At 36.4% G+C, this 13,718-nt stretch overlaps 1 protein-coding gene across 2 annotated transcripts in view; it reads left to right on the forward strand.

Moving 5' to 3' along the window:
* The first annotated feature begins 3,750 nt into the window (after positions 1-3,750).
* LANCL1 (LanC like glutathione S-transferase 1) overlaps positions 3,751-13,718 on the forward strand; it is a 36,078-nt gene continuing 26,110 nt past the window's right edge. Inside the window, exons 1-3 of one of the 2 annotated variants that reach the window (XM_069467570.1) lie at positions 3,751-3,759; positions 4,072-4,168; positions 7,493-7,610. In XM_069467570.1, coding sequence (XP_069323671.1) covers positions 4,088-4,168; positions 7,493-7,610 — 199 coding nt within the window. In that variant the 5' untranslated portion in view covers positions 3,751-3,759; positions 4,072-4,087. Of the gene's footprint in view, positions 3,760-3,799; positions 3,864-4,071; positions 4,169-7,492; positions 7,611-13,718 lie in introns of those variants that run through there. The other variant, XM_069467560.1, reaches the window with a different exon arrangement.

The raw sequence follows: 13,718 nt of genomic DNA on the forward strand, positions 1-13,718 counted from the left end.
AGATTGTGGGTCAATGAAGGGCGCCCTAGGAAAAGTTACCAAACTAAAGAAAATATCTGCAATATCTAAAGCCAAAGGATATTAATATCTAGCAAATACCCCTCCCCCAAAGAAACAAAACAAAACTACTGCAAATCAATTAGAGAATAAAGCAATAACTAATAGAAAAATATGCAAAGCATATGAACAGGTAAAACCCAGTTGTCTGACAAGTATATGAAGCTCCACACCAGTAGCCATGGAAGAACTGAAAGTTTGAACATCAATGAGATTCTACTTTGTCCATTAGAATGGCAAACAGTAGAACACTAGATAATATCAAATGTTGGAGAGATGGGAATGCCAGAAATTATTAGATACTGTTGGAGGAAATATAAACTAGTCCACTGGTTCTGTAAGCAATCTAACAGTATTGGGGAAATTAAATATGAGAATGTCCTGTGATCCAGCAATGGACTTCTGGGCATGTATCTCAGGGATACTCACATCCAGATGTGTAAAAGAACGTGTACATGGATGTTTTTGGCTATATTATTTGTGGTATGGAAATTAGAAACAATGTCCATGATTAGGGGAAAGGACTAGTAAAATGATATAGAGGCATACTATGATTATAGTCCTACATCACTTAATGCCAGGGATACATTCTGAGAAATGTGTTGTTACATAATTTTGTGCAAACATCACACTTACACAAACCTGCATGGTGTAGCCTATTGCTCCTAGGCTACAAAACCATATACTGGACACTGTATGCCACTGTAGCACAATGGTAAGTATTTGTGTATCTAAAGATATCTAAGCATAGAAAAGGTACAGTAAAAATACAATATAAAAGATAAGAAATGATACTCCTGTATAGGGCACTTACCACAAATGGAGCTTAAAGGCCTGGAAGTTGCTCTAGGTGAGTCAGTGAGTGAGTGGTGAGTGAATGCCAAGGCCTAGGACATTACTATATACTACTAGACTTTATAAACACTGTATACATAGTCAATACTAAATTTATTAAAAAAATCTTTCTTCAATAGTAAACTAACCCTAACTTACTGTAACTTTTTTATTTTATAAAAACTTAACTTTTAATTTTTTTAACTTTTTCACTCTTGTAATAACACTTAAAAATATTTTCTTTCTATACCCTTATTCTATAAGCTTTTTTCCTATTTTTAAATTTTTTATTTATTTAATTTTTTAACCTTCTTTTAAAGTAAAACACAAACCTGCACATTAGCCTAGGCCTACACAGGGTCAGAATCATTAATATCGTTTGTCTTCTACCTCCACATCTTGTCCCACTGGAAGGTTTTTTTTGTTTTGTATTATGTACCGTACATAACTGTATGTGCTATACAAGACTGGCAGCTCAGTAGGTTTGTTTACACCAGCATCACCACAAACATGAGTGTAATTCATTGTGTTACAATGTTATGACAGCTACAATGTCACTAGGCAATAGGAATTTTTCAGTTTCATTATAATGTTATGGAACCACTGTCATACATTCTGTTTGTCGTTGACTGAAATGTTATATGGCACGTGACTGTATGTAAAATAGCAAACCACATAGAGTAACACAGATAGATGCAAAACACAGATTGCTGAGTATCTATAGCAACATTCTGTTTATTAAAAACACCTAAACTAAACATGACATATTTTCCAAAAGAGGTATATATATAAATGAAATAAATTTTATATCTACAAATCATATTGTGGTAGTTGCCTTCTGGAGGAGAGGAACGGGTGGGAAATGGAAATTAGGCGGGGAAATAGAATAGGGTCTTGCATGCACTGATGCACTGATGATGCTGTACTAGAAACTGAGGAGTATAATTAGCTCAATTCTGCACCTGAGTTTTAAACACACACTCCCCAAGTTTTTCCTGAGTTCAACTCATTATTCTAGCAAGCCATATCTGCAATGGGGATGCCAGTGTAAACCGTTTAATCTTATTAAACTTTTTTGGTTACACTACCTTAGTGGTTCACAGCAGGGGCAATTTTGCCTCATCCCCTCCTCCCAGGGCACATTGGTCAATGTCTGGAAGCATTTTTTGGTTGTCATCACTTGGGGAGCAGGAGTGCTGCCGTCATCTAGTAAAAGGGGACAGTGATGCTGCCAAACATACTACAGGAAACAAGACAGTTCCCACAACAAAGAAGCATCCTTTCCAAAATGTCAACAGTGCAAGGCTGAGAACCCCTGTGCCTTCTCATTACCTTATCCTTGTAAAGGGTACTTCTTTGGTTTTTGGGAGGCCACCCTTCAAGCTGACCAAGCTGCTTTTTTCTTCCCTCACTCCCTATTTCCTCACTCCCGTCCCAGCTTCCTTTTCCAATCTTCTTTCAATTCTGCTCAAGCACAATCTACTCATATTAAATGTTATGTTATGATGCCACACTCCCTCTAGAAGTCATTAATTCACTTAAATATCACTCTAACTTTAATTACTTATATCAAGACTATGAGTGGGATAAACAGTAAGCCTTTATTAATTAAAGAAAAAAATTGATAAAATGCCTCTCACTCCTTTTCCTTTTCTCTCTAATGAGTTGCTCCTCCAAACACTCATTTTTTAAAAATGAAGGATATCCAATCTAATATTCACTAAGGGCCTCTACCAAGTCTTCATGAATTTGGTGAGGAAAAGAAGGGAGCTAATAAGTTTCTTAGAAGGGCAACAGTTAAAAAAAAACAAACAAACGCAGGGTGGGGGTGGAGTTTGGGGTGGGGGTGGGGGGATTAGAAGTCGAGTTTGGGATGTCAACCACAGAAGGACAAACTTGGGCCAAGGACGTAGAGAGGAGGATGGGGAATGAGCTTCAGCCATTGGAAGTCTGGGACTAGGATCCTTCACTGAAACAAGAGGGAAGGAAAAGAAGAGACTGAGGCTGACTTTTTAACTGAACTCCGAAATTCTCCAAGCAACAGCATGGGCCAAATGTGTACCAGGTGGGATTTAAATTTAAATGAAAAGAAAAATGTTCAGATCATGGGGACTGTTAAACATTGAATTTGAATGTTGTGGCTCTCCTGCTCTGTTGGTCTTCAGTATTTTTTTAAAGGGCTTCAGTACCCAGTATTATAGTATAATTTAGGCTAAGGAGCAGATTAAATTTCTTAAGAGCTGTGATTTCTGTTTTCCTATATTTTCCCTGTAGTTTTTTCAATTGTTATTTGACACCTTGTCTCTCGGGCACTCACATCGCCTCTCAAGTGCCTTTGAGTATAAATTATCCCCAAAAGACAAGTTATTCCTCTCATCAATATATCCTGGTTTTTGTTGTTGTTGATAGTGGTGGCAGTGGCGTTTTTGTTTTGTTTCTTTCTGTTTTTTAAGAAATGAAAGAAAACGTTTGGAAAGTCCCTGAAGGGACATTATCCTCCTCAATTTTATTTAGCCAGAGCAGGAGGAATACCAGTATGTTCAGATCTCAAAGCAGTCTTCTTTTTTTTTCTCCAGGTAGAAAAACTTCTAATTCTTATGAATCTGGACTTGAATTTACTTTCTAAAAAAAATAAAGAAGGGTAGGAAATATTGGGCTCACGTGCACGTTATTCTAAGATACGCCTTCATTTCTGCTACCTACGAATTTAATTACCCCTTCCGACCCTTCGGAAATCACACTCCTGTTTCTTTAACAAACTGTAAGCGACAAGGGGCGGGCCTTCGGGGCGGTGAAGGCTCTGGTTGGTCCTTACGGCAGGAAGTAGGCGGTGAAAGCGCCGCTTCTGTTATTGTCCGAGGCTGCGGGGTGAGCGGCCAGGGCCAAGGAGGGCTTCAAAGCGCAGGAGCCACCCTTGCTTCGTACCGCTAACGTGGGAACGTAGGGGTGCAAAACGGGTCCCCTTCATCCCGGTGGGTTCCGGGCCCTGGCAGCCTTTACAGGAAGGTGCCGCGCCCTAGCGACTGGGCCGCAGTGGGCCCGAGGTCCACTCGGACCGCCAAGACCGCCCGAAGTCCCCAGAGCTGGAGGGAAGGGATTGCCTGGGCGCCGGCCGCCGCCCTCACAACTCGACCGAGGCGCCTGTCTCAACCTAGGTTCTCTTTTTCCCCTGTTCTGCAGGCTCGCTTCCGGCGTCATGGCTCAAAGGGCCTTCCCGAATCCTTATGCTGATTATAACAAATCCTTGGCCGAAGGCTACTTTGATGCTGCCGGGAGGGTGAGTTTGGGATATATCTGCCTGCATCCCTGCCTCTCTCCACAGTGATTGGAAGGGAGCTCAGTTTTGCTTGAAAGAAAGCGATGAACATGCCCTTTTGAAGAATATATGACTTGAGAAATATATAGGATATTTTTAAATACGTAAAATTCATGTTAAAATATACAATTTGAACTCTAGCATAATGTTGAATATCAATGAGTCATTTACATTATAATTGAAGAAACAACCTCAATCATTGATAATTTATAAAAATTGACAGATATGTAGTTTACCTTGCAATTTGCATTTTCAGTCTGGTGAGTTGAGGAATCCTAACGGTATTCACACATGCTATTTTATTCCTTTATGATTGTACACAAGTATGGGCAGGGTAATGGCTAAACTGTGGTTTGTGGTAAGGACATCTTTAAACTGATGGCGTTAGGAGAATTTGGGGACATAGGGGACATAGGAGACCTGAAATTTGTACCATTGCCACTATTTACAGGTCATCCCCACAGTTTTAACTACTAGTTTGATTTTGGGGGAAAAAACCCTAGTAAATTAAACTGGTTACCACATCACAAGCCACTGTGCAAAAGACAACCTGGATGTGAGATACCAGAGGCCTGCGTTTTCTCATGCCTCTTTGGGTGAACATATTAAGAGGGAATACAGTTCTTAAGAATACCTAGTTTTGAGAAATCCTAAGAATGAGTTAGATTGGAAGGGTGCACACACTTTTAAAAAATTTTTACTTGGTTATTTCTTTGAAACTTGTCAGTCATACAAAAAGCATTTCATGTATGATATAATGGCCTTACAGATTTCATCTCTGTCAAGTTAACTGTATGTGGGTCTGTTTGGTTTTTCCTTAAAACACAAGTCATTATATATTAACTTGGGTCAGTAATGCAGATAGGAGGGAAGAAAGATGATGAAGAGGTGTAGGGTAGAAGGCTACCAAAATATGTGTGGAGTTAGAGTCAGTCTGATTATTTTAAGACCAAGTTTGAGCTGCCCAAACAAAGCTTTTTATAATGATTTTGAGGCGAGGTCAGATGGATTCCCTTTAGCTACTTGGGCCTGACTTCTGCCTAGCTCTGCAAATTCTGAAGCAGAAATATATGTCTTGTCTTGTTGGAGGAGGACATGCTGCTTCATGCTAACTTGGCAAAGAGAATACTTGAGGACGTTTTCTAACGATAGAAGCCTTCAATAAAATGTAGCTCACTATTTAGGCTGTTTATAAATTAAATGTTTTTATGAATTTAACCCTTTATTTCTAAGGGGAAAAAAATTCATAAATTTAAACCTTGACCCGAAAATAATAATGTAATTTATTGTCTAACAGAGTTTTTAGACATCCTAGAAAGAAATTTGCATACCAGTTTTAAAATTAATTTTAAACACAAAGGATCAAACCCTGGAGCTCTGTCCTCCTTAATTTGTTAACACAAAGATTTCAGTAAGGAACTGGTCTGTTTTCTGGCATCTATCAGGCTTTTAGAGACTTCTCAAATTATTTCAAGAGTTTGAGTAATTTGATGGTCTACCACAAGCAATCAATATTCTCAGGCAGGTTACCTTTATTAAATGCAATATATGCCAAACAGAAAGTAACTTCCCTTCCTGAGGCTGAGGTGTTCTCATTATTCTTGGTCTCTTGAAGGCCAGGCAAGATGATAAATTATATATGATCTATGTACAGAAGATGACATGTAGATGCACTCTTCTATCTAGTTGAGATTTATAGAGCTTTTATATTAACATTGAAGCATATTTTGTCTTATTAAATATATTTTCAAGTCTTGTTGAAATCTTAACCTCTTGGCAGATATTGTTAAATACACAATATGGTTTCTGCTTTAGAGTGTGAAATAAGGGATCGTAGTGGTGCTTTATAAAAAATAATCCACTTAAGATTGAGAGTCTAATTTGCCTTATCAGCAATACTCCTCCGAAGTGAATCTTAATGTCTTTTTAAATTATTATCAATTTTGATACTGCCTTCTTTCTTTTTTCAGTGTTAAGATGCCCATTTTTAAAAAGGAGATTCTATTGCTAACAGGTGGTGGTTAGGTTTATTTCTACAATCCATACATGGTAAAATAAAATGTGCCCTTGTAATGTTCCCCCACATTGTTTAGAAATTTTATTGCTTTGTGAAGTCTGAGTCATGGAATCACAGCAAGTTCCTGAAATTATTTAGGGATACATTAAAGTGACCTTTTAAGACACCTGATGATTCAGTGTCTATAGAACTTTAAAAATATTTTTCACTTTTCTTTAGGAAGAATAACGTAATGATTGTTTGGGCCTCATAGGTTGTTCAGCATCTGTGGGCCTTCATGTGAGTGTTATTCACCCCAGAACTCCAGCCTTAGTGTACTTTCAGTCCATATCCAATTCTTACTTGTCATAGACCCTCGGGCTACTGAAGAATGGTAAAAATGTCAACACTTATATCCCTGAATGGGAAAGACCTGTGACACACGATCTCCTTTAATCCTCAAAGTATCTTTTGAAATTGGTGGGGCAGGTATTATTATCCTGACCATATGGAGGTAATTGAAGCATGAAGAAGTTACTAGTTGAGCAATATCACTCTGCTAATGGTAACGATGTAGCCAGGCTCAGTCACTAAGAAATATTTAGTGAAGCCCCTACCCTTTGCAGGGCACTGGGCATAGGTTTGTGATAACTGGGTTTGACATGCTTTCCACTCTACTTGAGGCTTCTGATATATGTGAATTTGTTTTGCTTTTCTTGTACTCCTTCAGTTTTTAAAAAATAACTGTCCATTTGCATGGTGAAAACGGTGGTAAGAGAGACAAAAAAGAAAAAAAATAAATAAATAACTGTCCATTTTTTTTTTAATAACAAGCAATTGGAATGTTTCTTTAAAGGGATTAACATTGCTACTGCTTGAATACTAAAAATGCAATGCCTTAAAAGCAACAAACATCTTCTCATTTGTGCTTAATTTAATAAAATAACTTTTTATTATAATAAATATTGGTTTAAATAATAGATTATCTCTGTTAGGTGGGAAATTACTGTGAGACAGTTTATCATTGGCAGTCTGTTTTAGTATTTAACTAAAAATTTTATGTGAAACATTTAAGTTACAACAGTGTTTCTTGCCTTAAGTAGAAAAATAATAGAAGTACTTTTTGTTAATATGTTATTGTTCTTTGGATAATAAATTGTCCAGTTCTCCCAGGCAGAAAAATGTGGCCTAAGTGGAAATGAAATACCTTCCTATCTTTGATAGGATATAGTCCAAGAAGTTGGGTAGCCCGTATTTTTTTGATATTTCTTATCCCTTAATGCCTACAGCTGACTCCTGAGTTCTCACAGCGCTTGACCAACAAGATTCGGGAACTTCTTCACCAAATGGAAAGAGGCCTAAAATCAGCAGACCCTCGAGATGGCACTGGTTACACTGGCTGGGCAGGTATGAAGTGCTGACTGTGAGCTGGCATAAGCATCATACATGAGAGCCAAAGCATTACTTTTTCAAGAGCTATCTGACTGAATGGTACATGCTCAAATGCTTCCTGCTCTGCGTATGAGTAATTGCTTCTGGGAGATTGGTGTGCTCTCAACCCAGCATGGTATCTTCTGGATGTTTAATAGTGCCTTGAACTTAGGGCATGCTAAGCATATTCATGTAATTCATGCTTGATATTTGGATGGCTGCCATACTTGTGAGAAGAAAAATTGACATAGTTAATTTGGAAGTGGAATTTCAGGGGGAAGAGTTGGGAAGAATTCCAAAATACAGAGCCTGAAACAGTGGGAGGGAGGATTTATCCTTAGGAAATAAAATATATCCAGAAGCATCATTTTTTAAATAGCTACCTATAACAGGGATCTGTACAGGAACACAGAGTAAAGTATTGATTCCATGAACTAATCTTTCCATATGATAATTGCTGGTTGGTTTGCATTTGCTGTATTGTCAATCTCAATCATAGACAGTTGGAGAAGGTTTGGAAAGAAACACCATTGGTGTCAAAAAGGAGAGAGAAATCAAAGAAAGTTGAAGAACTGTGGTTAGTTTGCGAAATGTAAAGAGACAAAAAGACAGCTTTATAATCTGCTTGAAGATAGCACAGTCTAGAGACTCAGTGTTTCCCATTTACTTTGATGAGCGGTCAAGGAGGAAGAAGTTTGCAATGTAAGAAATTAGAATTTGATTTTAAAGCAGTGGTGCTTGTCATAAAAATGCAGGTTTCTGGGCCTCGTAGCAGAGATTCTGATTCAGTGGGTCTTAAGCAGGACATAAGAATTTTGCATTTTACATCCTTCAGTGGTCCTGATGCACATGGTGATCTATGATCTGCAGTTTGAAAGCTTCTTTATGAGAGATATTCACTAAAAGCAATCTCTTAGCAATTATCTTTAACACAGGTTGAACATCCCAATTACAAAAATCTGAAATACACAATGTTTCAAAATCTCAAACTTTGAGCACCAACATGACACTCAAAGGAAATGTTCATTCAAGCATCTCAAGATTTCAGATTTTCAGATTTGGGATGTTAACCAATAAGGCAGATATTCCAAAATCCCCCCCAAAATTTGAAATCCAAAACACCTTTGGCCCCGAGCATTTCAGATAAGGGATACTTAACCTATAATGACCCATGATTCTATTTTTTTCTTACAAGGATAGGGAAGGCAGATAAAATCAGTAAAATTATAATCTCAGGGATGTTTAAGGTCAGTATTTTATAAAATAAGAAGAATGGCCCAGATAATATTGGGTCATCCCTTTTATAGTTCAGTTTTACGATTTTTGTGGATTTGAGAAGCTTATCACAAGAAATGTTAAGATGTGAATAGAATGAAAGTATTTGGCTTCGAGAAGGAAGTTTTAACAGCTGTCATTTATCATCTGCTGTGTTCTAGGTGTGGTGTAATTGTCAGGCTAATCTCATCAGTGAACATTTCTATTCTTTATTTAAAATTATCAGGATTTGAACAAAACAGGACTAGTACAATGCATGGTTGTCTTGAGCTTTCCTCTTGATATGTCACATTGCAATAATAACTAAGACTCAGGCTTATAAATCTTTCCCGAGTATATTTGGTGTTTCTATTACTTTGTTATTCCTGGCCAAAAGTGGACAGAAATAGATTGCTAAGTCTTAATTGCAGGACTGCTTACAAAAGAATTACTTAAATCTTTCAATCACCTGTACAGATGAGCATATATTATTATTTATTCTAAGGTACCCTGCTTTAGGAGGAAAAGAAGTGGGGATTGATTTCAAGTTGGAATTAATAGTTTGACAGTGTTAGGAATAGTCATCAGTGAGACTCTTGTATTGCTTTTGCTAGTTGCAACACCAAAAATAAAGCTTTCCCTTGGAAATAGAAAAGAAATTTCACTCCAAAGTAAAATGCAAGTTTCTTTAAATTTTTTGGCTGTGTAGGGTTTCCGGCATCATCTCCTTTGAGTACCAATATCCTTCAACCTTTTATCCTTAAATATCTATGCTGCTCATTGCTAGCTCCTGAAAGCAGCTTATATGGCCAGTTTCTGAAGCAAATTGGCACACTAAGCAGTTTAGGATCTCTTGAGTGGCTGGTTGTTTTATGAGGTAGCATAAAATCTTCTAGATAAATTTGCTAATGGCTTTCAAGGCAAGGTTCCAAAGTCTTCTAATCAAACACTGTTAAAAAGCCATAATTCCCACATAAAATAGACTGTCTCCACCAGTGTTTTGATAAGTAAAATGTTGCCCTGTGCCAGTGTTCAGGCAGTCTGACTAACATAAAGCTCTGAATTGCATAAGAAACTAAACTTGATTTTACCAGAGAAAATCACAATGTTAATACCTTCTTCTCCTCCTATACCTTCTATACCTTACCATTGTCTAGTCATAACTAATTTTATTACCAAAAAATGCATTTACAAAAAACACAAATATTTGGTGTTGTATATCAAAGCAATGTTTATATAACTGTGTGTAGATTTGTATGTTACTTTGTGTCCATGTTATTTTTCAAGAAGCGATAGTTTTTAGGAAAGAGGCATTATATTTTTTTTAACTTTGATCAGCCCCAAATTTTGGGCCATATTTTATAAATACTTAATGTTTTCTCTTGTTGCTAATGTGTTTGGGGGCAAGTGGACCACTTTGACGCCTTAAGTGTTGAACTCATGGGGTTTTAGGTGGCCAGGGGCATTGTCTAATATAGGAAGAACTTTAAAAGGCAGCCCCTTACTGGCAAGATATTTCCTAACTTAGAGAACAAAGCTAATGAAACTAATTCAGGAAAAAGGTTCTCATCCAAGCCTTCTTAGGCAACCAAAAGACTGCCAGCTGTTGTTTGTCTTTTCCCATCAAGATTCAGGGGTTAGCAGCTTTATATTAATAGATGAGGGTAGTCCTGATCATAAACCTGACTTCATTTGCATAGAACAGTAGAGTTAGCCTATCCCTCCCTGCCTTAAATCCTAGTGCTTGCTTCTCTTCCTTACTAGTAAATGTCATTTCTGGCGTGTTTTGTTTTGTTTTGTTTTTTTCCAGAATAGGGCACTTTTGTCTGCATTAAAAACCTGTTTGGGCAGACATCCTTTATCCTCAGTGGTTTTCTTAATGGCATCTGAGAACCTTATCTGCTGCATCTTAGTTGGCAGAGCTGCTTCTCTTATTATCTTGACATTTTTTAAGCTAAACTTATTCTAAAATCATCAAACCATCCTTTGCTGGCATTAAATTCTCCAGCTTTAGATCGTTCACCTTCCTTTTGCTTTAAGTTGTCATAAAATGACTTTACTTTTTCTTGAGTCATATTGAGTCTATAGGTATGCCTTTCTTATTGCAATCCTGCACCGATATAAAAGTGACATTTTCAGTATGAGATAAAAACATATTGTGCTAAAAGTGTAAGGTTTTTACACCTGCTAGTATAGCTGCTGCAATGGCATCACGAATTTTTTTTTTTTTTTTTTTTTTTTTACAATGGTCCTTACGCTGGACTCATTAATCTTGAAATGGCGGACAACCACAGCTGCGGACCTCAATCTACAGCACTTACCAAGTAGTTCAACTTTTTCTTGTTGTCACTTTTCTCTGTTTCTTGGGAGCACTTCCAGCATCACTAGTACTTTGTATGGGTCCCATGGTGTTATTCAAGGTTTACAGTACTGCACTAAACATGATTAAAAATACCTAAGAACCAAGAGAGATCACTTTTTATTACAGTGTGCGATTTATTGGAGAGATGAACTGCTTACGCAGAAATGACTGGCATCACATGGTATTTTAAGCAGATACTCACGCACGACACTGGAGCTCACTGCAATAGCAAGAGGTGGTAGCTATGAAATTATTATAATAGTGCAGTATGTTAATTTACACATTTATAATTTAATACTGCATTCTTAATATGTTAACATTTCTCTTGACTGTGAATGGTGAACATGTATGGTCTGTGTATACATAAGTTTTGATAAATTTTAATTCTTTGTAATAGATTTGTGTATATTTTATGATAGTAAATGATAAATAGACTAGTATCTACATAAGTTTTATGCATTCGTGACATACCTTTTTCTTAAATTTATCTTTCTGGGCTATGCAGTTCATCTGTGAGTTTTTTCCAATTGTCACACATCTCAAAAAAATGTTCTAGGATGTTTATTGAAAAAAATCTGTGTATAAATGAACCTACGCAGTTCAAACCTGTGTTGTTCAAAGCTCAGCTGTACTTAAAATTGAAAAACTGGACTCCTATAATTTTTCCCCATTTTCCATCTTTTCAACAAAACTTGAGACTAATGGTGAGAAAATACTTATTAGCATTTCTACTAGAGCACTTGTGTGTGTTATATATGCTTTGGAAAATTATTAAAATTAGATAGAACTTTACCATCTTATTTTATTATGGTTCATTTTCCAATACTATATTGTATAATATGATAGTTAATGCTGGTTCAGATAAGATTAGGATTTGGAATAGGATTATTCTAAATAATCCATGTGTACAAAATGCTTCATTGGTAAGAGTGATATGTACAGGTTTAAACAGAAATTTAAAAGAGGCAAATAATTATTTTAGAAGCACTTTACTCTCTACGAACTGTTTTGCAACTGAAATTATCTTGGCTTTTATTTTTAAATGGAAGTGGAGGATATGATACAGTGATGAGAATGGTTAACATGGTCTTTTAATAGAATCTAAACATCATTTCCACCATACATATTTACACCTGTGGGTTATCATAGTTCAATTTCACAAGCTGTATCCCTGACTTTTACCTTTTTTTTTTTAACTCACATCAGAGAAGTAAAATGCCCTGACCCTAGGAAAGAAAGAAGGGAAGAATTTTTAAAACCTGCAACTAGCTCACTGAATTTAATAATAAAATATATTGAACCAATGTTGGTTCCCAAGGGAATGAGGAGCATTAGTATGCAGTTTCAGGGTCATTTGACTGTTGAAGGACAGGAGTAAAGATTAAAACACAATTCCTGTTAATAAAATGTTACTATGATTAACATTTGAATGACAAGAGCGAGGGTGTATATGCATGTACACTAACAAATAATGTTACTTGCCAGGCACTGTTTTAAGTGCTTTGCATTAATTTACTGATCTAAACTTCAAAACAACTTCATGGCATGGATATTATTCATGTCCCCATTTCACAAATGAGAAAAATGAAGCAAAACAAGGCTGAGTATCTCATTCAAGGTCACACAGCTGGTAAGTGACAAAGTTAGTGTTCAATCCTACCAACCCTGGCTCTACTCTCAACCTCTACATTTGGGTTTATTCTATACATTTTATGAGTGAAGAAGATTTACTAATAAGCTGTAAGATAGAGTAGTTTAAGCAATGACAACATGATACTCAGGCTTCATGATACTCATGATACAAACTTTTTTAGAAATGGTCAATGACAAGTCAAGTTTAAGTGTTTTATTTAAAAAACAAATCAGAATAAGCATGAAAGGAATTCAGAAAGAAAGAAGAAAACAAGACTTATTAAACAGGCAAGGGTAATTACTATTTAAAAGTCTATGGAAAAAAGTTATTTAGGGTTGGAAGTAAAGTAAACCCTGGGAAGATTTATGGGTATTTGCAGCTAAAAAAATGAAATCTCTAGCGTTCTTCTGTAGAAGGTGTTTTCCCCCTTCCTAATCCTGTATTAATATATTCAGCATGGTTTCAGGATAAAAAATTAATTGAGCCAAGACAGAAGCTTTTCTTCATAATTGCTTGTATTTGAAAAGGCTTGTTGAAGATCTTCTCAAGTGAATTATCATCCATAGTCTGAAATCAATTGGTAGCTCCTGCAGCTGTTAATAAGCGATATTTTGAATGAACAGTTCTTTTCACTAAAATCATCCTTTATAAAATTTAGTACATTGAAGTGTAATGCATCATGATATTGATGTATGTCATGTTGATGTATGATAATAAGCATTGAGTTGTTCATTTTTATCCTTAATCCTTTCCCGGTAGATTTACACGAGTTCTTTACAGTATATGCTCACAGCTTTGGTAGCAGGTAAAGCATTTTGTTTACCTAGATACCCCA

The sequence above is a fragment of the Eulemur rufifrons genome, chromosome 1 (assembly GCF_041146395.1).
Source record: "Eulemur rufifrons isolate Redbay chromosome 1, OSU_ERuf_1, whole genome shotgun sequence".
In the NCBI taxonomy this organism is placed as follows: domain Eukaryota; kingdom Metazoa; phylum Chordata; class Mammalia; order Primates; family Lemuridae; genus Eulemur; species Eulemur rufifrons.